The sequence below is a fragment of the Xenopus tropicalis genome, chromosome 3, assembly GCF_000004195.4.
Source record: "Xenopus tropicalis strain Nigerian chromosome 3, UCB_Xtro_10.0, whole genome shotgun sequence".
Classification (NCBI taxonomy): Eukaryota; Metazoa; Chordata; class Amphibia; order Anura; family Pipidae; genus Xenopus; species Xenopus tropicalis.
The window spans coordinates 146,803,192-146,826,253 of record NC_030679.2 but is presented as its reverse complement, the minus strand read 5'-3'; the positions used below and the strand labels follow the sequence as shown (position 1 = coordinate 146,826,253).

Genomic DNA, 23,062 nt, shown 5'->3' with positions numbered 1-23,062 from the left:
AACAATTTGCTACGCCCCCTAAGCTTAACGTCTTGACAGCCGCCCAGAGCCCACTGAGCATGTGCAGTGCCACTGACACTCCGAAGAGGCAACTTTGAAGGCCTGATTGAATCTTTTCTGTTATAGAGATTCGGAAGCGTTAAACTGGTACAAAATACAGCATTCCTACCCATTCTGGGTAGCCTCTGTTTGGGGCAATGGCACTCAAATTCAAATTCGGGCTTTTTTCACCCTGTTTTGGGGTAACAATCACGACACAATGTCATCTTTTCCTTTTATTTATATTTTACCTCTATAAAGAGCCCATGGATATGATTCAGGCAAGGATACGGCATACATACATAGACCTATGAAACATATTGGCAGTAGATTAGTGTCCAATTTACTGGTGGAGAAGTCTAGGCTACTGAACCTGGTCCTTATTTCTTGCCTCGCCCCATTAAACTGTCCTTGTTGTTGAGTTCTGGTTGGAAGATGATGATGAAACACTTGGGCAGAAAGATGCAGATGACCAAAGCCCAGGTAGAAGAAAGAATGGCAAAGACCTCCATTGCGTCGGTATATTTGCCCCGGGCACTGAGATAGGCTGGGATAAAGGACACCCACACACTGAGGAAAGCCAACATACTGAATGTGATATATTTGGCTTCATTAAAGCTGTCTGGAAGCCTCCGGACCAAGAAGGCAAGAACAAAGCTTATGGTGGCCAGTAGTCCAAGATATCCCAACATGCACCAAAAAGCAGTTGGAAATCCTTCATTACAATGAGCAATGATGACTCCTGGTTGAGTCTGGATGTCATTTTCTGGGAAAGAAGGGAAGGTGGACAACCAAATAATGCATATACCCAACTGGAGGAGAACACCGAGGCCCGTGACTAAGTAGGTCACTTTTGTCCCTGTCCATTTCCTTAATTTGCTGCCAGGCTTGGTGGCTTTGAAAGCAATGACAACAGTAATGGTTTTGGCCAGAACACAGGAGATGCAGAGGGCAAAAACCATCCCAAATGCCACCTGGCGCAGAAGGCACTTTTCAGGTTGGGGGTAACCAATGAACCCTAAAGAACAAAGGAAACAGAGGCTGAGGGATACTAGAAGAACGCAACTCAGAAGGTAATTGTTGGCTCGGACTATGGGGGTCGTTTTGAAATTGATAAAAAGCCCCAGCAAAGCCACCGGGATGATGGAAGAGATAACACTGGAGGTGATAAGAGTAACACCCACTGGATCATCACAGGAAAGAAACTCAACTGGTTTTAAAATGCACTGGTCCTTCTGGTTATTGGGCCACTGATCCCACGGGCACCTGAAACAGTCCACTGAGTCTGAAAGCAAAGGAAAACAGATTTTCATTGGCTGAGCTGTTAGTACAAACATCAGAGAATATATAAGTAGAAGTTGGGTGTCATAGTTAAACCATTAAAGTTGTCTTCTATGTTTTGGCTAGGGTCTACCACACAGCCAGGGGTTATGGGATCAGTCTAAACCAGGAAGGCCCTAGTGTGTGGATAAGAGGCACCGAAATCCCTTTGGTTAGGATGGAGAGAAGGGCCACCTATCATTCTTATTAATACATGGTGTAAGTAGGTAATGCATACGCAATTGAATCTAGAATGTGCTTTTTAAACCCTACCAAAGCTATGGGGGGTGATACCCCTAAGGATCTCAGGGACCTTGGTTGTCACTATTGTAGACTAGTTCTATGCTAAAATCAGCCAAGATTTCACTGATTTCTTGGAACCTCCATAGAGTTAAGAGAAAGCAGCAGCTAGGCAGGATCATCTATGATCTATCCAGCATCTTTGTTACAAGCTAAGCAAGGCCATGACTAAATGTTGAAGCACAAAGAGTAGGACTGAGCCCATATTCCATGATCTCTGGACAGCCCATACCTAAATGCTAGAGGGTGTTGGTCAGAAAAAGTTAGAAGAGGGATACTCTATGTGACTTTAAAAGGAGTAAAGCCAAAACACTCTTCGACAATATGGCTAGAGATCTTCTCCTGTCCAAGGAGAACCTAGAACCTGTTTTGATAGCTTTGATGGAAACTCTACCTGTCTAGTTTGAGATTTCTCCAGAAGGACACGGAACACATTGAAAGCAACAGATAGGTTTCCCCAGTATGGCTGCTTTTCTAAATCCTATGTGCTTTTTAAACCCTACCAAAGCTATGGGGGGGGGGGGGGGTTGGGTGGGGTGATACCCCTAAGGATATCAGGGACCTTGGTTGTCACTATTGCAGACTAGTTCTAAGCTAAAATCTGCCCAGATCTCACTGATTTCTTGGAACCTCGATAGAGTTAAGGGAAAGCAGCAGCTAGGCAGGATCGTCTATCTATCATCTATCCACCATCTTTGTTACAAGCTAAGCAAGGCCATGACTAAATGTTGCAACACAAAGAGTAGGGTTGAGCCCATATTCCATGATCTCTGGACAGCCCATACCCAAATACTAGAGGGATACTCTGTGACTTTAAAAGAAGTAAATCAAAAGCACTCCTCAGCAATATGACTAGAGATCTTCTCCTGTCCAAGGAGAACCTAGAACCTGTTTTGATAGCTTTAATGGAAGCTCTACCTGTCTGGTTTGAGATTTCCCCAGAAGGACACGGAACACATTGGAAGCAACAGATAGGTTTCCCCAGTATGGCTGCTTTCCTAAATCCTATGTGCTTTTTAAACCCTACCAAAGCTATGGGGGGGGGGGGGGGTGACACCCCTAAGAATATCAGGGACCTTGGTTGTCACTATTGTAGACTAGTTCTAAGCTAAAATCTGCCAAGATCTCATTGATTTCTTGGAACCTCCATAGAGTTAAGGAAAAGCAGCAGCTAGGCAGGATCTTCTATCAATCATCTATCCATCCACCATCTTTGTTACAAGCTACGCAAGGCCATGACTAAATGTTGGAACACAAAGAGTAGGGTTGAGCCCATATTCCATGATCTCTGAACAGCCCATACCCAAATACTAGAGGAATACTCTTTGTGACTTTAAAAGGAGTAAATCCAAAGCACTCCTCAGCAATATGACTAGAGATCTTCTCTTGTCCAAGGAGAACCTAGAACCTGTTTTGATAGCTTTAATGGAAACTCTACCTGTCTGGTTTGAGATTTCCCCAGAAGGACACGGAACACATTGGAAGCAACATATAGGTTTCCCCAGTATAGCTGCTTTCCTAAATCCTATGTGCTTTTTAAACCCTACCAAAGCTAATGGGGGGGGTGATACCCCTAAGGATATCAGGTACCTTGGTTGTCACTATTGTAGACTAGTTCTAAACTAAAATCTGCCCAGATCTCACTGATTTCTTGCAACCTCCATAGAGTTAAGGTTAAGCAGCAGCTAGGCATCTATCTATCATCTATCCACCATCTTTGTTACAAGCTAAGCAAGGCCATGACTAAATGTTGGAACACAAAGAGTATGGCTGAGCCCATATTCCATGATCTCTGGACAGCCCAGACCTAAATACTAGAGGGTGTTGGTCAGAAAAAGTTAGAAAAGGGATATGTGACTTTAAAAGGAGTAAAGCCAAAGCACTCTTCAGCGTAATGACTAGAGATCTTCTCCAAGGAAAACCTAGAACCCGTTTTGATAGCTTTAATGGAAACTCTACCTGTCTGGTTTGAGATTTCCCCAGAAGGACACGGAACACATTGGAAGCAACAGATAGGTTTCCCCAGTATGGCTGCTTTCCTAAATCCTATGGGGCAGCTTCTACTGCAGAAGGACAAAGGAACCTGGGAGAAGAGGAGAAAAAAGGACACAAGGCAAAGGAGTCAGTTTTATGTAGAGTGAAATGATGTAGAACTAATAAAAGAAGAGGACTGAGATTACCTACTGTATATGTAAAGAGAGATCAACCTTGGTCCAAGCAGTTACTTACCTGTGAGCCTTCTGTGTTCCACTGGATGGAACTGGTATTCACAGAGAACGTGTTCTCATCCTCGGTGCTGCCATCGTAATTTCCCACCTTAACATGATGTATGTTGCCGGCAGGGTCCATCTGCCAGTTAACAATGTCATACACAGCTGGGAGGTTTCCATTTGGGTCAAAATATACATTTCTCCCATCTTCAGCTTCGAAGTGGACAGTCCTCATTGAATCCATCACCTGCAAGGGAAGAGGGAGTTTCAAGTGGTGACTGTGGGTTGGATCTTGCACCCTTTGGAACATCTACGTCTATCATCCTGTTCCGAGTATCAAAATTGGACTTGGTGAGAAAGGTCCTACTAGTTTGGTTCAAGTTACTACTACAGCTCCCGGTTGATTCAGTCAAGACTAGTGATGAGCGAATCTGTCCTGTTTCGCTTTGCCCAAAAATTTGCGAATCTTTCAAAAGATTTGAGAAATGGCGAAAAATTAGTGAAGCAGAGAAAATGTTGCGCATCAAAAAAAATTTCTTTTGTCACACGGCTATTCTTTTGTCGTCCGCAGCTATTTTTTTGTTGCGCGGCTATTCTTTTGTCACGCGGCTATACTTTTGTCGCGCGGCTATTCTTTTGTCGTCCGCAGCTATTCTTTTGTCGCCCACAGCTATTCTTTTGTCACGCGGCTATTCTTTTGTCGCCCGCGGCTATTCTTTTGTCGCCCACGGCTATTCTTTTGTCGCCCACGGCTATTCTTTTGTCACCCACGGCTATTCTTTATTCGCGCGGCTATTCTTTTGTCACGCGGCTATTCTTTTGTCACGCGGCTATTCTTTTGTCACGCGGCTATTCTTTTGTCGCCCACGGCTATTCTTTATTCGCGCGGCTATTCTTTTGTCACGCGGCTATTCTTTTGTCGCCCACGGCTATTCTTTATTTGCGCGGCTATTCTTTTGACACAGCAAATTTTTTCACCCATTTCGTGACAATTTTTGGATGCGCGGCAAATTTTTCCGCAGCTAATGGCAAATCCATGCCTGACGAAACATTTCGCCCATCGCTAGTCAAGACTTATCTAATAAAATACCTGCCATGGTTGAAAAGACAAGGATTCATTGCACGTCTTGTGGATCTGAAGACACGCTCTTTGCCTGCTCATTAGGATGCCATGCAGTGCCCAGGCCAGCGCATAGACTGCAATGTAGACGCTGTAGGTGACCCTCTGAATGCCGTCAGTGAATAAAGGCCCGTTAGACTCCTGCCCTGTGCAAACGTTGGTGCTGTTGGTCCAACCAACCTCTTGGATCTGCCACTTGCAGCGGAAATTTACTTCCCAAAACTCTTTCAAAAAGATATCATCCGGGGTCTTCTTGGGATCGAGCGAATTCATAAACTGTTTTAGTCCAGAAATATGCCCACTATGTAGAGCAAAGCCAATAGTCCCTTTTAGGACACGCCAGTATTTTTCTTTGGAGACCAAGGCTGATGTTGACCATGACTCACTGGCTACCCAAGTTTTGCCTGTGACGTTATGTTTTAGAAGCTCTTCTACCACTGGCACAAAGTTGGACCCACTGGAGAAGACAACAATGACGCTAACATTTGACTCTATGATGACTCTTGAGAGATAAGGGGCATTTCTGTCTGGGCGACTAGTCAGTATGTATCCTGTGAAAGCCACACAGGCGCCAGACCTCAGAATTTCAGTCGTGGTCGTTCGGATGCCTTCTTGCCCATAGTCTGTGTCTTCACCCATCATTCCTATCCAGGTCCAACCAAAGTAGGACACAAGCTGTGCCAAACCTTTTGACTGAAAGATGTCACTGGGTACAGTCCTGAAGAAGGAAGGAAACTGGGTCCTGTCACTCAGTAGTGAGCTGGTGGAGAAGTAACTTATCTAAAAGAAGATACAAAGATACCTTCATCTTCTATGTTATTGTAGGAGGTTGAAAATGATGGTCTTCAACTGATGGACCTGGGATATAACAAAGCAGTAACCAATAGCCAGGTGGTTGAGGAAATACAGATGGGTAGAGGGGGTGTAATTACTTAGCTGGTCCTAATTGGGTCACAGGCATTGGGAAGAGGAAGGAAGGAAACTGGGTCCTGTCACTCAGTAGTGAGCTGGTAGAGAAGTAACTTATCTAAGAGAAGATACAAAGATACCTTCAGCTTCTATGTTATTATAGGAGGTTGAAAACGATGGTCTTCTACTGATGGACCTGGGACATAACAAAGCAGTAACCCATAGCCAGGGTCAAAGTACAATCTCATTTGGGTTGAGAAAATACAGATGGGTAGAGGGGGGTGTAATTACTTAGCTGGTCCTAATTGGGTCATATGTATTAGGAAGGAAGAAAGAAGGAAACTGGGTCCTGTCACTCAGTAGTGAGCTGGTGGAGATGTAACTTATCTAAGAGAAGATACAAAGATACCTTCATCTTCTATGTTATTATAGGAGGTTGAAAACGATGGTCTTCAACTGATGGACCTGGGACATAACAAAGCACTAACCCATAACCAGATGGTCAAGTACAATCTCATTTGGGTTGAGAAAATACAGATGGGTAGAGGGGGTCCTAGGTGGTCCTAATTGGGTCACAGGCATTGGGGCAGCATTCATGGTGGATACAAGAAAAGTAGAACATCACTTACACAGGGAAAGGGTACCTATCACAAAGATGTAAACAACATTTGGAATCAAAAGAATAATTTATTATCTCCAACCAACCAATTAAAAAGACTAAACCCTACCTGGGGATACCTGTACAGTCCTAGCAGTCTTGCCATGGCCAAAGAAGAGGCAGAACTTGAATCTCCAACGACCCCAACAAGTGACGACATAGAAGACCTCCAGTGGTAGTTGGGAATGGGGGTCGAAGCCCCACCTGAGAGTAACCAGGAGATCCCTTCTAGAGCTCTTCCAGGAGATGCACAGGAATCGAACAAATGGACCCCCAGGGTGATGTTGGGAAGAAGGTAGGGAGAAGCGCTTATTTCTTGCACGGCCAAGAGGAGCGTCTGTAGCCATTGGAAGGTCAGAGGCACAAAACTGAGGAGACAGATGGAGATTAATTCCTTTTTAGTACAGGAATAATAAACCCTAACCGTGAACATATATTTATCCTTTCATGCAGTCTACATTGTAGACCATTCTCTCTTCTTGGTGTCCATAAACATTCTACATCCTTGTTCTATTCTTCACTGTCTAACCAATCCTTGTGGGCAAGGACTAGTCATCAAGGTCTAATCGTGGGCACCACAGAGCTCTGTATTCAGCCTTCTGCTCTCTCGGCAATAGTCATAACCTGATTTATGGTCATAACCTGATTTATTTACCTGCGACCAACTAACTTTATGGAGCCGAAGCTTCCTTCTCTCTGTAGGCATAGATTACTGTGTGGTAATTGCACTTGGCAATATTGTATATCATTTGTATAATTTTCTATGTATTGCTCTGTTCCCTACAGCATACACCGTGCCCTCCTATTCCTACAGCATATACTGTGCCCTCCTATTCCTACAGCATACACCGTGCCCTCCTATTCCTACAGCATACACCGTGCCCTCCTATTCCTACAGCATATACTGTGCCCTCCTATTCCTACAGCATACACCGTGCCCTCCTATTCCTACAGCATACACCGTGCCCTCCTATTCCTACAGCATACACTGTGCCCTCCTATTCCTACAGCATACACCGTGCCCTCCTATTCCTACAGCATACACCGTGCCCTCCTATTCCTACAGCATACACTGTGCCCTCCTATTCCTACAGCATACACTGTGCCCTCCTATTCCTACAGCATACACTGTGCCCTCCTATTCCTACAGCATACACCGTGCCCTCCTATTCCTACAGCATACACCGTGCCCTCCTATTCCTACAGCATACACTGTGCCCTCCTATTCCTACAGCATACACTGTGCCCTCCTATTCCTACAGCATACACGGTGCCCTCCTATTCCTACAGCATACACTGTGCCCTCCTATTCCTACAGCATACACTGTGCCCTCCTATTCCTACAGCATACACTGTGCCCTCCTATTCCTACAGCATACACTGTGCCCTCCTATTCCTACAGCATACACTGTGCCCTCCTATTCCTACAGCATACACTGTGCCCTCCTATTCCTACAGCATACACCGTGCCCTCCTATTCCTACAGCATACACTGTGCCCTCCTATTCCTACAGCATACACTGTGCCCTCCTATTCCTACAGCATACACTGTGCCCTCCTATTCCTACAGCATACACTGTGCCCTCCTATTCCTACAGCATACACTGTGCCCTCCTATTCCTACAGCATACACTGTGCCCTCCTATTCCTACAGCATACACTGTGCCCTCCTATTCCTACAGCATACACTGTGCCCTCCTATTCCTACAGCATACACCGTGCCCTCCTATTCCTACAGCATACACCGTGCCCTCCTATTCCTACAGCATACACCGTGCCCTCCTATTCCTACAGCATACACTGTGCCCTCCTATTCCTACAGCATACACTGTGCCCTCCTATTCCTACAGCATACACTGTGCCCTCCTATTCCTACAGCATACACTGTGCCCTCCTATTCCTACAGCATACACCGTGCCCTCCTATTCCTACAGCATACACCGTGCCCTCCTATTCCTACAGCATACACCGTGCCCTCCTATTCCTACAGCATACACTGTGCCCTCCTATTCCTACAGCATACACTGTGCCCTCCTATTCCTACAGCATACACTGTGCCCTCCTATTCCTACAACATACACTGTGCCCTCCTATTCCTACAGCATACACCGTGCCCTCCTATTCCTACAGCATACACGGTGCCCTCCTATTCCTACAGCATACACTGTGCCCTCCTATTCCTACAGCATACACTGTGCCCTCCTATTCCTACAGCATACACCGTGCCCTCCTATTCCTACAGCATACACTGTGCCCTCCTATTCCTACAGCATACACTGTGCCCTCCTATTCCTACAGCATACACTGTGCCCTCCTATTCCTACAGCATACACTGTGCCCTCCTATTCCTACAGCATACACCGTGCCCTCCTATTCCTACAACATACACTGTGCCCTCCTATTCCTACAACATACACTGGGTTACTGGGGTCTGATGGGCTCCCCCATGCTTGGCCATCTACATCAGCATCGGGGGAGGTATTAGGGGTGGTATTGGTGGCAGCCAGGGGGGTCAGGTTGCCCATTGGGCCCTTGGTACCCCATACACCAGGGATCCCCAACCTTTTAGACCCGTGAGCCACATTCAAATGGAAAAAGCGTTGGAGAGCAACACAAGGATGAAAAAAGTTTCTGGGGGTGCCAATAAAAGCTGTAATTGCCTATTTAATAGCCCCTATGTTGACTGAAGCCTACAGAAGGCTCTGTTTGGCCTTACACTGTGTTTTTATGCAACCAAAACTTTCCTCCTAACCAGAAATTCAAAAATAAGCACCTGCTTTAAGGCCCCTGGGAGCAACATCCAAGGGGTTGGAGAGCAACATGTTGCTCACGAGCCACTGGTTGGGGATCACTGCCATACACTCTACAGTCACTACTTTCCAATTAGGGTTCACCCCCTTAGATATATTTAATGCATCTCTGGCCTGCTCATAACACAATAATAATAGGCACAGCTGGTTCAAGGTATAGTGGGTATTAAAGGGGAGCATTGTAATGGCTACGTTCCCAATTTAAGTCTGTTACTTACGTGCTGCAGGTTACGGTTGGTGGGGGGCTCCTATAGGACAGCTGTTGATAGACACGGTACACGTGGACAGGAAAGACCCCACCAATAACAATGTTACCCTCCCTGTATAGCCCGGTTATATCACTCTTGGGGGCCCTACATACCCCCATCCCAGCTAAGCCCCCTGCAAATGGGGTCAGTAGAGAGAATACTATTAGGCAACAGGGGAGGTGGTAAGAGATAAGAGGTTGGAGGAACAATACTAGGAGACACCAGAGGGCAGATAACAGCATCCCTAGCTGCGTAGGTGAAATGAATTGAGGTTAATAATAATAATATGGGTTGGAAAGGGCTCCCTGTGTCCTGTCTCTCTGCGCTGTGCCAATGCTTGCAGCTTGCTTTTAAAGATGAAGTTGCCCATAGGGAGGAACTGTATGAATTATCTGCCTCACTCCCTGACGGCCTGACAACTCTATGGGGATGAGACCTATTAATGGAATTACACGACAAATGCAACAAAAGCCGGACACCAAGGAGCCTGTGGAGTTCTCTGTAATAATAAAACAGTACCTGTACTTGATCCCAACTAAGATATAATTACCCCTTATTGGGGGCAGAACAGCCCTATTGGGTTTATTTAATGGTTAAATGATTCCCTTTTCTCTGTAATAATAAAACAGTACCTGTACTTGATCCCAACTAAGATATAATTACCCCTTATTGGGGCAGAACAGCCCTATTGGGTTTATTTCATGGTTAAATGATTCCCTTTTCTCTGTAATAATAAAACAGTACCTGTACTTGATCCCAACTAAGATATAATTACCCCTTATTGGGGCAGAACAGCCCTATTGGGTTTATTTCATGGTTAAATGATTCCCTTTTCTCTGTAATAATAAAACAGTACCTGTACTTGATCCCAACTAAGATATAATTACCCCTTATTGGGGGCAGAACAGCCCTATTGGGTTTATTTAATGGTTAAATGATTCCCTTTTCTCTGTAATAATAAAACAGTACCTGTACTTGATCCCAACTAAGATATAATTACCCCTTATTGGGGGCAGAACAGCCCTGTTGGGTTTATTTCATGGTTAAATGATTCCCTTTTCTCTGTAATAATAAAACAGTACCTGTACTTGATCCCAACTAAGATATAATTACCCCTTATTGGGGGCAGAACAGCCCTATTGGGTTTATTTAATGGTTAAATGATTCCCTTTTCTCTGTAATAATAAAACAGTACCTGTACTTGATCCCAACTAAGATATAATTACCCCTTATTGGGGCAGAACAGCCCTATTGGGTTTATTTCATGGTTAAATGATTCCCTTTTCTCTGTAATAATAAAACAGTACCTGTACTTGATCCCAACTAAGATATAATTACCCCTTATTGGGGGCAGAACAGCCCTATTGGGTTTATATAATGATTAAATGATTCCCTTTTCTCTGTAATAATAAAACAGTACCTGTACTTGATCCCAACTAAGATATAATTACCCCTTATTGGGGGCAGAACAGCCCTATTGGGTTTATTTAATGGTTAAATGATTCCCTTTTCTCTGTAATAATAAAACAGTACCTGTACTTGATCCCAACTAAGATATAATTACCCCTTATTGGGGGCAGAACAGCCCTATTGGGTTTATTTAATGGTTAAATGATTCCCTTTTCTCTGTAATAATAAAACAGTACCTGTACTTGATCCCAACTAAGATATAATTACCCCTTATTGGGGCAGAACAGCCCTATTGGGTTTATTTCATGGTTAAATGATTCCCTTTTCTCTGTAATAATAAAACAGTACCTGTACTTGATCCCAACTAAGATATAATTACCCCTTATTGGGGGCAGAACAGCCCTATTGGGTTTAATTAATGTTTTATTGATTTTTTAGTAGACTTAAGGTATGGAGATCTAAATTACAGAAAGACCCCTTATCCGGTATACCCTTGGTCCCGAGCATTCTGGATAATGGGTCATATACCTGTATATATTATATTGTATATATTATATATATAGTGTTCAGTTCTAACATCATTTCCTGCTGCCATCTTTAACCCTGCTGAGGTCTCCAGCCATCAGTAATTCCATTAGGACGTTCCTTTAAGCCGTACAGACTGGTCGGAAAGCTTCTGGGGGTGTCTGGAGAATTTTGGTAGTTGCAGAGGATGCTCAGAAGAGCAGAATATGGCTGGGAAAGTAGGGTGCCCAAGGGAAACCATATTAAGAACCTTTTGGAGCAGAGAAGATCCAGGGATGGTGGGAGAGGTGCCTCTGAAATGTTTGCCCTAGAGACAAGGCCAGAGCTCCGACCTACCAGTCCATAATTTCTAAAGGGGTGATTTATTCCATGACCAAAGTTGCTTTTACTAGCTCTAACAGCCCTAGAACGTTCTATAACATAAACTGTCTGCCATTAGTTTGACCTCATTCATCCCTTATCCTCATCTTCTGCAAGGTCTTCCTAGTCAAGCCTACGTTCTCAGGCTCCCCAGCACCCTGGCACCAGGTGGAGTCCCATTAGAGACAGATGTAGATGCTTCCTCCACTTTTATAGACCAGAGAACAGAAAGTAAACTCCCTAACCCGGGCCAATGGGAACACATATCTACACTCACTATAGGGGATGCAAACTCCTTCAAAACCCCTACATTTCATTAGGTCAGGAACTGGATGGAGGTGGATGGTATCTGAAAACATACCAAAAAGGGAGTTACCCATGTAGACTTCTGGGCAAAGTGTTGAGTCATGCAGGCCAGCTTGAAACCATGATTCAAGTGGATTTGGGTCCTAAAAGCACTTCTTTAGCAGGGTGTGGTCGGGTAGTGGGCCAAACTCTCCCCACGGCTTGCCCTGCCCATGATATTTGCAAGTGACTGCCATTGACTTAATTAAACACTCTTGCCTGACTGCCCCGCTCCCTCTGGTAACATAACAGATGGGTGGGTCCGGCACAGGTATATAAATAATGATGGCATGCTGGATTGGGTGCAGGTTGGGAGAGGACGGGTTGCATTGGAAGGTCAGCTCGGTAGGGCGAGGTTGCCAAATGAGATGAATTTTCCCTGATAAGCCCACATTGAAGTGCTTGATCTGATTTTTCGGCCCTTGAGCCAAACCATTGGATCACATTGACAGGATGCATTGCTTTGTCCAATTAATTTTGACTAACCCTTTATGTACCATATCCTGCGTCAGTCACTGACTGTATTGAGCTGAGCCATCAGTGTCTCTATCGGGTGGGCTTGGAAACTCTGACTCCTCTATTGTATACACTGAAGAAAAGAACTGATTTGGCACATTTGCCTCTTCTGTATCCATTATAACCACATTATAACCACATTGTTTAACAGAGCCACACTCAACCCACATTTTTTTGTTATTAATAAACTTTTTGGGATTAGTCTTTGCCTCTGCTGCAATCCACTCCACGTTTTCTATCTTTGCTGTTTTACAACATTTGTTATGGTATTTATATTCATCGACCGCAGCTTGTAGTTTTTAAATGCCTTCCTTTATATTCCCTCTGAACTTCTTTACTTTCAAATTAAGCCACATGGAGGGCCCCTAAAGGGGTACCTGTCACCTTAAGAAATAATTCCAAATCCCTTTCTATCATGTTAGTCGAGCAAAATAAACTTTACTTACACCACAGACATCACATATACAAGGCATATTGATCTGAACTGTTTTACAGATTCCATCACCATGTATTTACTCTCTAGGCCTATTTGTAGCTCTATCTCTGACCTTTCCCCATGAGATGTTCTCTGGAGTTCATGTTGGGCCTGAACAATACAATGAAACATTTTGGCACAAAGATACAGCCCACCACCGCCCAACTGGAAGACAGGATGGCAAAGACCTCCATTGCCACAGTATACATGCCCCGGGCACTGAGATAGGCTGGGATAAAGGACACCCACACACTGAGGAAAGCCAACATACTGAATGTGATCAATTTGGCTTCATTGAAACTGTCAGGGAGGCGTCTGGCCAGGAAGGCAACAATGAAACTGATGGAGGCCAAGAGCCCAAGATAACCCAACATGATCCAGAAAGCAAAGGGTGAACCCTCATTGCAACTATAAATGATGACTCCAGGTTGGGTTTTGGTGTCCTGTTCTGGGAAGGGGGGCGAGAAGGAAACCCACAATACACAAATAGAGAACTGAATACACGTGCAGAACATGACGACACTTTTTGAAACCTTCACTCCTGTCCACTTTCTTAACCTGCTGCCGGGTTTGGTTGCATTAAAGGCAATGACAACAGTGATGGTTTTGGCCAGAACACAGGAGATGCAGAGGGCAAAAACCATCCCAAATGCCACCTGGCGCAGAAGGCACTTTTCAGGTTGTGGGTAACCAATGAACCCTAAAGAGCAAAGGAAACAGAGGAACAGGGAAAGCAGGAGAAGGCAGCTAAGGGAGTAGTTGTTGGCTCGGACTATGGGCGTGGTTTGGTAAACAATGAAAATGCTCAGAATGCCGAGTGGAACAGCCGAGGAGGAGACTGACATGGTTGCCATGCTCAAACCCAACAGGTCTTCATAGGCGAGAAAGTCTATAACCCTAGGAATGCATTGGTCTTGTTGAAGGTTGGGCCATGTTTCTGGAGAACATTGGTGGCACACCACAGCATCTAGAGGAGAGCAGAATGTAATTACTGTCTCTTATTTTTATTCCATGAACCAAACATCAAAAGATAATAATTACCGGTTTGGTTTGAGATTTCTCCTTGATGGCAGCGAGCGCAGTCATAGCAACAGGACGGCTTCCCTGGCAATGCCACCTTCATGAACCCTACCGGGCAGCTTCGACTGCATTTGGAAAGAGGGACCTATTGCAAATGGGATCAAATGAGCCGAGTAACATTGTTCATATCACTGTATCTTGGAATATAGATTATAATGAATATTCTTCCTATTAAAGTGTACATCTTTAGCCTTATTTCCCCCCATCTTCTTGTCTGTTGCCCATTAAGACGCCATTTTCAAACCTCCATTGCTCCATTTTGCCTTTTGGATTAACTCTCTTTAGTCCTTTTTTGCCTCTGCCCAACCTCCTGCCATTCCCTTTACCCCTTTTTTGCTTTTCCTTTGTTCTACTTCCTAATGCTTCTCTTACTCTTCCTTTGCCTTCCCTTCTCCTTGTCTTCTCCTCTCATCTCCTTTGGTTCCCTTTACTATTCTGTTCTTCTTTTACCCCTTACCCTATCCTCTCCCTTTTCTTCATATTATTCCATTTCTATTCAGCTCCCACTCCCCCCCTTCCCATTCCATCTCTTCCTCTGTAGTATATGTCTACACTTGTAGGTGTAGGGACCCCCGGGGAATGAAACTACCATGTATTTTCCCATTAAATTTTGACAAGCAGAGACTTTTACTGGTTCTTCTAACCCTGAAGCCTATAGGATACTTGAATATGAGGTACATTTGGATATTCACCCTAAAGAGATTTATTTACAGTAGCATTGGAGTTTAAGACGCCACCATATTGGATGACTATGAAGATTTTCATTCATCCAGGTCATGGTATATCTAGTATAAATAAATCTAAAGCAACTGGACTTGTTAAGTAATCATTGAAGACGTTTCAGTCCTCATCTGAGCAGCTTCTTCAGTTCAACTTACTGGAATGGGAAGCCCTCAGCTTATGTACTCTTCCACTAATCCAATCACAATGGCACTTTGTAACTCTTCCACCTGAAGATGGATGTTTTTTTCTACATTGATAACTGTCCACATTGAGTTTGCCCATAGGCACATCAACCTCCAGCCAGTATACATTGAGATATCCCAATATGAATTTTTAACTTGCTATTTTATTGTATATACCAGAGCCGTCCGACTGGAGGTGTGAGGCCTGGATGCTTGCCTCCATAGGATTTTTATGACCCCCAGTCTTCTCAAGGATTCCATAGACTCCATCATCATTTTCATATAATTTGGCCATTGAACACGCCATATGAGAAATATTGGGCCCGCCAATTGTAATAAATGGAAAGCACTGGTATTTATTATTTGTGCATAACTGTAGCTATCATTTTACCTTTATGTGTTACCGTTAAACAGAGTGTTTAGGTGTGCCTAGGCATATTCAATAAATATAACTGTTCATGGCTTCAGTATTGGAACCTTTGCAATATCTCATTATCTTTTCTTTCTCTGCCTACCCAGATACATAGTTATTTAGTTTGAAAAAGGTTAAAAACCCCAGAGAAATGCAACATTTATCATTAGTGATGGGTGAGGTTTCGCCAGGCATGGTTTCGTGGCGAATTTCTGCGTTTTGCCATTGGCGGATTGTTTCGCAAAACGGATGAAAAAATTTGCCACGTGTCCAAAAATTGTTGCGGGCGTCCAAAGAATAGTTGCGTGGCAAAATAAATAGTCGCACGTCAAAACAATTAGTGGCGCGACAAAAGAATAGTCGCAGCGTCAAAATAAATAGTCACGCATCAAAAGAATAGTCACGGTGTCCAAATAAATGGTCGCAGTGTCAAGATAAAAAGTCGTGCGTCAAAAGAATAGTCGCGGTGTCAAAATAAATAATCGCGGCGTCAAAATAGTTGTGCATCAGAAATAGTCGCGGGCGTCAAAATAAATAGTCGCGGTGTCAAGATAAAAAGTCGTGCGTCAAAAGAATAGTCGTGGTGTCAAAATAAATAGTCGCGGTGTCAAGATAAAAAGTCGTGCGTCAAAAGAATAGTCGTGGTGTCAAAATAAATAGTTGCGGCGTCAAAATAAATATTCGCGCATCAAAAAAAAATAGCCGCGGGCGTCAAAGAATTATCGCGGCGTCAGAAATAGTCGCGGGCGTCAAAAAAATTTGTCTCGGGCACCGAAAGAATAGTTGCGGCGTCAAAATAAATAGTCACGCATCAAAAGAATAGTCACGGTGTCCAAATAAATGGTCGCAGTGTCAAGATAAAAAGTCGTGCGTCAAAAGAATAGTCGCGGTGTCAAAATAAATAATCGCGGCGTCAAAATAGTTGTGCATCAGAAATAGTCGCGGGCGTCAAAAAAATTAGTCTCAGGCACCGAAAGAATAGTTGCGGCGTCAAAATAAATAGTCACGGGCATCAAAAGAATAGTCGCTGTGCAAAATAAATAGTCGCGCATCAGAAATAGTCGTGGGCGACAAAAAAAATAGTCGTGCGCCAAAAGAATAGTCGTGCGTCAAAACAATAGTCGCGTGTCAAAAGAATAGTTGCGGGCGACAAATTTTTTTTTGCGCGTGACATTTTCGCCGTTTTCGCGAATCTTTTGAAAGATTCGCAAATTTTTCGATGAAGTGAAACGGGGCAGATTCGCTCATCACTATTTATCATTCTTCTCATTGTTTACAGTATTTATTGTATTTATATAATTCCATATACCATTATACCATTATATCAGTCTTATAATGAAAACAATGCATATTTTTGCTGGTACCTGAGTTTCCCCATAGATCCAGGTTATTGCAGAATTGTTTATTGTCAAAGTCTTCTCGCCTCCAGCAACTGAGCTGTAACTGCCAATTACAACCTGCTCCATGGCCCCCGTTGCACTCAGCCGCCAGTTTACAATGTCGTAAATCGCTGGGGGGTTTCCCTTAGCGTCGAAAAAAATCACGTTCTTGTCTTTTGTCTCAAAATGAACATTTTTTATATAGTGGAGAAGCTGAAGGTGAAGACAAAGAACACCGTGAATGGAGAAGGAAGGAAGACATTGAAAAGCGAAGCAAGGAGGACCATCACTTACATGCCAAGGATGGAATGATGAGATGTTGGCGCAGGACCCACTCTTGAACGGTCCAGTTCCGGGTTTACAGTCAATCAGATTTTTGAGAGCCCAAGCAAATGCATAAACGGCAGAGTAGACATTAAGTGTAATTCGGATATCAATTTTCATTTTTAGACTCTCCATCTTTTCATTCCCTGTACACCCACGAAACGTAGTATTGTCAGCTAAATCATCCAGCCATTTGCAGGAGAAAGCTTGTTCCCAGAATTCCCTTATGAACGCATCATAAAGGTGGTCAAACGGAGAGAGGCTTTTGAAATATTCTGGAAAGCCAGAAATCAGCCCACCGTGAATGGCAAAACCAATAGTACCCACCAAAATAGCTTGTAACTTTTTATCCGAGAGCAGAGTAGAGGTTGCCCAAGCTTCACTGGCTATCCAGATCCTTCCAGTTACGTTTTGCGTTAAAAGTTCTTCCTGCACAATCAATAGGTCGTAATCGGCAGATATTACTATGACAACCTTTGCCGTAGACGCTTTGATGACTTGGGCAATGTGCGGAGCGTTCCTGTTGGGTTTGCCGGTCACAATATCTTCAGAAAATGCCACACAAGCACCTGCTTTCACTATTTCTTGCTTTACCAGTTGAATTCCAAACTGGCCATAGTCAGTGTCAACTGCCAGAAGGCCAACCCAAGTCCAACCAAAGTGAGACACCAGCTGGGCTAGACCGATTGCCTGAAACTCGTCACTAGGAATGGTACGGAAAAATGAAGGAAACAGGTCCCGGTTGCTTAAGATGGGGCTGGTTGCCAAATAACTAATCTGTAAATAAATATTATTACTGTTACTATTGGTTCATTGTTTGACCCTATAGCTTCTACAGTGTACTTTTCATTATACACATGGCTTGAAGTTGCCATATTCCCTATAACGTCCTCATCTTCTGAGTCAAGTCCTCCTCCTGCAGTTCTCACACTTGCATTGTGTCAACCAAGGTGCAGGGCACTCAGTGGGCATGAGAATCCTGCACCCTGGGGTGGAACTGTGGAAATTGGCAACACCCTGAAATAGGTGGAGAACAGTGATGGAAAGTATGTTTGGGAATCAGTGGAGGCAAAGAGCTGCTTGTAGATAGAAGTCAACCAAGGTGAGGAACTCAATGGACTTGAGAATCTTGCACCCTGGGGTGGAACTGTGGAAATTGGAAACACCCTGGAATAGGTGGAGAAAAATGGTGGAAAGTATGTTTGGGAAGCAGTGGAGGCAGAGAGCTGCTTGTAGATAGAAGTCAACCAAGGTGAGGAACTCAATGGACTTGAGAATCTTGCACCCTGGGGTGGAACTGTGGAAATTGGAAACACCCTGGAATAGGTGGAGAAAAATGGTGGAAAGTATGTTTGGGAAGCAGTGGAGGCAGAGAGCTGCTTGTAGATAGAAGTCAACCAAGGTGCAGGGCACTCAATGGGCATGAGAATCCTGCACCCTGGGGTGGAACTGTGGAATATGGAAACACCCTAGAATAGGTGGAGAAAAATGGTGGAAAGTATGTTTGGGAAGCAGTGGAAGCAGAGAGCTGCTTGTAGATAGAAGTCAACCAAAGTGCAGGGCACTCAATGGGCATGGGAATCCTGCACCCTGGGGTGGAACTGTGGAAACTGGAAACATCTTAGAATAGGTGGAGAAAAATGGTGGAAAGTATGTTTGGGAAGCAGTGGAAGCAAAGAGCTGCTTGTAGATAGAAGTCAACCAAGGTGCAGGAACTCAATGGGCACGAGAATCCTGCAGCCTGGGGTGGAACTTTGGAAATTGGAAACACCCTGGAATATGTGGAGAACAATGGTGGAAAGTATGTTTTGGAAGCAGTAGAGGCAGAGAGCTGCTTGCAGATAGAAGTCAACCAAGGTGCAGGAACTCAATGGGCTTGAGAATCCTGCACCCTGGGGTGGAACTGTAGACATTAGTAACAGTATATTTGCCTAGAACATTCCTTCCATATATGTTTGTATATACCAACTGGAGGCTAAATGAGTCCATCAAAGCCTACTTTATTACAGTAACTATCATTGTAATAATCATAGGGCATATTCTGATTCCAATGGGCAGCAGTGCTATGAGTCTTAAATGAAACTAATCTGATAAAGGGTGATCTAGTGGATCTTTCTATGGGCTGCTGAGACCTACAGGTCAAAGGCTTAAGATCTTTTGATATATAATGATTTAATTTTGCGGCACCCCATATTTGTAGTCCCTATAACTTCCATACCTTCTGAGACCCTCAGTCAAAGTCCTCCTCCTCCAGTTCTTAGACACTTGGATTGTGTTAACCAAGGTGCAGGGCACTCAGTGGGCATGAGTATCCTGCACCCTGGGGTGGAACTGTGGAAAATGGAAACACCCTGGAATAGGTGGAGAACAATGGTGGAAAGTATGTTTGGGAAGAAGTGGAGGCAGAGAGCTGCTTGTAGATAGAAGTCATATTAGGTCTTGGACGAGTTAGTCCTTTCTCTTTTCTGCTACTCAATTGGCTTAATAGGTTCTCCAGGGACAAACTCTTTAATACAATGTGGTCCTGGGTTTGGTTCCAACCTATGGCTACCTATAAAGAATATGTACAGAATAGATAGGAGCTTTATATGAATGTGCTTTTTCTTACTTGTGGGTAGCGGGATAGGCCTAAGATCTGAGCCATAATAATGGCTCGAACAGAAGCAGAGTCTCCAATGATCCCAGCCAGATGGGACTCTGGAAAACAATTATAGTTGGAGGTGATCTCTTGTCCTCCTGACAGCATCCAGAGTGTCCCTTGTGCTGCTCTCCTCACAGCCGTGCAGGTGTCAAATATTTGGAAACCCAACGTAATGTTGGGAAGGAACCTGGGATTTGCGTTGATCTCCTCCACAGCAAAGAGTAAGGCCCTCATGCTTTGGTAGTAATCCAACCCAAACCTAGAGAGAGAGCAAAGAGGTAGGAATACATCACACAGAATGGCGTTCATGATCTCTTATTATGTTCTACCAACTATGGAGAATAATAAACAATATTGATAATTCTTAAGAAATTAAGGCATTCATCATTGGTGGGGGAATCTTGACAAACCTGGATTCTGTAATGATAAATGGTAGGTTTTGTACCTGGGATAGAAAGGTTTGCAACTAATTATGGGGCTACATTAGGCAAATCCTTGATGGAGATGGACCTGGGGGTACTTGTGGATGAGCAAGCTAGGTATTGCCCTGTATTCAATGGAGCAGAAAGTATAGAAAAACTCAAGAGCTCGTGAATTCATGAATGTTCGTTTCCATGAATCCTCTTTATTTTTCCCAAACAGGAATTGCCCCAGCAGCCATTTTAGGAGCATTGGCGCTCATTCTTGGAAAACATTAATTTATTTAAGTTTCACTGGGTGAAATAGAAAACAATGATGAGATTAATTTACCCTTGAATCTGGGTGAAATAGAAAACAATGAGGAAATTAATTCCCCCTTGAATCTAGGTGAAATATAAAACAATGAGGGAATTAACTTCTCCTTGAAACTGAGTGAAATAAAAAAAACAATGAGGGAATTCACTTCTCCTTGAAACTGAGTGAAATAAAAAACAATGAGGGAATTAACTTCCCCTTGAAACTGGGTGAAATAGAAAACAATGATGGATTAACGTCCCATTGAAACTGAGTGAAATAAAAAACAATGAGGGTATTAACTTCCCCTTGAAACTGGGTGAAATAGAAAACAATGAGGGTATTAACTTCTCCTTGAAACTGGGTGAAATAGAAAACAATGAGGGAATTACTTCTCCTTGAAACTGGGTGAAATAAAAAAACAATGAGGGAATTAACTTCCCCTTGAAACTGAGTGAAATAAAAAACAATGATGGATTAACTTCCCATTGAAACTGAGTGAAATAAAAAACAATGAGGGTATTAACTTCTCCTTGAAACTGGGTGAAATAGAAAACAATGAGGGAATTACTTCTCCTTGAAACTGAGTGAAATAAAAAACAACGAGGGGATTAACTTCTCCTTGAAACTAAGTGAAATAAAAAACAATCAGGGAATTAAGTTTCACTTGAAACTGGGTGAAATAGTAAACGATGATGGGATTAACTTCTCCTTGAAACTGGGTGAAATAGAAAACAATGATGGATTAACTTCCCCTTGAAAATGTATGAAATAGAAAACAATGACTATTTTAAGCCTCCATAGGACTCCATGGTTCTTGGCAGCTTAAACCTGGCGTGCTTTTTGTCTTGAACATTCGTGGTTTTTACAAAAAGTCTAGAATTTTTAGAAAAAATGAAACAATCACATACTGCCAAAAAACACATACATAAATCCCGAAAATGGCACTTTTCTCAGAAAACCTTAGTGAATGGGCCCCTTGGTGTCCCAATGAACCCCCTATACCCTCTATACCCCCTATACCCCCTATACCCCCTATACCCCATTGTTACCCTCTTGGCTAAGGTTTCTGACCAAGAGAAAAGGTAAATGTTAGAGCGAGGTCTCCCAGCTTCATGTACAGAGACGGCAGCACCCAAACCACCTTTCCTAGGACTATAGTAGGTGCCCCTTTCATGTAGGGTTTGCTGATTGTGAGCTGTAAGGCCAGGACTCGGGTACTTACGCCTGGCACTGCAGCTCCGGGGGTTGGCTGGTGAATAGGGCTTTGCTCTGGATTCGGTTGACGTGGATAAGAAAAGTGGCGCCTATTATAATGTCTCCGGGGCGCCTGGCGTGCCCATCAGTACTCAGGCTGGATAGGCTGCAGCCTCTCTCAGACTCCGAGCAGGGGCTCACAGCAATGGCGATGGTGTATAGGGTGATGGGTACCCACTGCATACACCTCCTAATCCTGGGGCACCTTCTGGTATATAACATAACTATCCACCCAGTGTCTCACACACACAGGAGGGGGTCCCTCAGTCCCTCAGTGTCTCACACACACAGGAGGGGGTCCCTCAGTCCCTCAGTGTCTCTCACACACAGGGGGGTCCCTCAGTGTCTCGCACACATGGGGGGGGCCCTCAGTGTCTTGCACACACAGGAGGGGGTCCCTCAGTCCCTCAGTGTCTCACACACACAGGAGGGGGTCCCTCAGTCCCTCAGTGTCTCTCACACACAGGGGGGGTCCCTCAGTGTCTCGCACACATGGGGGGGGGCCCTCAGTGTCTTGCACACACAGGAGGGGGTCCCTCAGTCCCTCAGTGTCTCACACACACAGGAGGGGGTCCCTCAGTCCCTCAGTGTCTCTCACACACAGGGGGGGTCCCTCAGTGTCTCGCACATATGGGGGGGCCCTCAGTGTCTTGCACACACAGGAGGGGGTCCCTCAGTCCCTCAGTGTCTCACACACACAGGAGGGGGTCCCTCAGTCCCTCAGTGTCTCTCACACACAGGGGGGGTCCCTCAGTGTCTCTCACACACAGGGGGGGTCCCTCAGTGTCTTGCACACACAGGAGGGGGTCCCTCAGTCCCTCAGTGTCTCACACACACAGGAGGGGGTCCCTCAGTCCCTCAGTGTCTCACACACACAGGAGGGGGTCCCTCAGTCCCTCAGTGTCTCACACACACAGGAGGGGGTCCCTCAGTGTCTCACACACACAGGAGGGGGTCCCACAGTCCCTCAGTGTCTCACACACACAGGGGGGGTCCCTCAGTCCCTCAGTGTCTCACACACACAGGAGGGGGTCCCTCAGTCCCTCAGTGTCTCACACACACAGGAGGGGGTCCCTCAGTCCCTCAGTGTCTCACACACACAGGA

General features: G+C 44.4%; 2 protein-coding genes across 2 annotated transcripts; both read right to left on the bottom strand.

Annotated features, from left to right (window-relative positions):
* Window positions 1–419: 419 nt before the first annotated feature.
* Window positions 420–5,628, bottom strand: LOC116409582 (extracellular calcium-sensing receptor-like). The gene is made up of 4 exons (XM_031898310.1): window positions 4,960–5,628; window positions 3,889–4,116; window positions 3,619–3,742; window positions 420–1,324 (listed from the first exon to the last, which is right to left on the bottom strand). Exons 1-4 carry the CDS (start codon window positions 5,626–5,628, stop codon window positions 420–422), a joined length of 1,926 nt encoding a protein of 641 aa, XP_031754170.1.
* Window positions 5,629–13,307: 7,679 nt separating this feature from the next.
* On the bottom strand, window positions 13,308–22,140 carry LOC116409581 (extracellular calcium-sensing receptor-like). Its single transcript, XM_031898309.1, has 6 exons — window positions 21,926–22,140; window positions 19,954–20,245; window positions 17,316–18,122; window positions 17,007–17,234; window positions 14,287–14,410; window positions 13,308–14,212 (listed from the first exon to the last, which is right to left on the bottom strand). The coding sequence occupies exons 1-6, from the start codon at window positions 22,138–22,140 to the stop codon at window positions 13,308–13,310; spliced, it is 2,571 nt and encodes an 856-aa protein (XP_031754169.1).
* Between the last annotated feature and the right edge of the window lie 922 nt (window positions 22,141–23,062).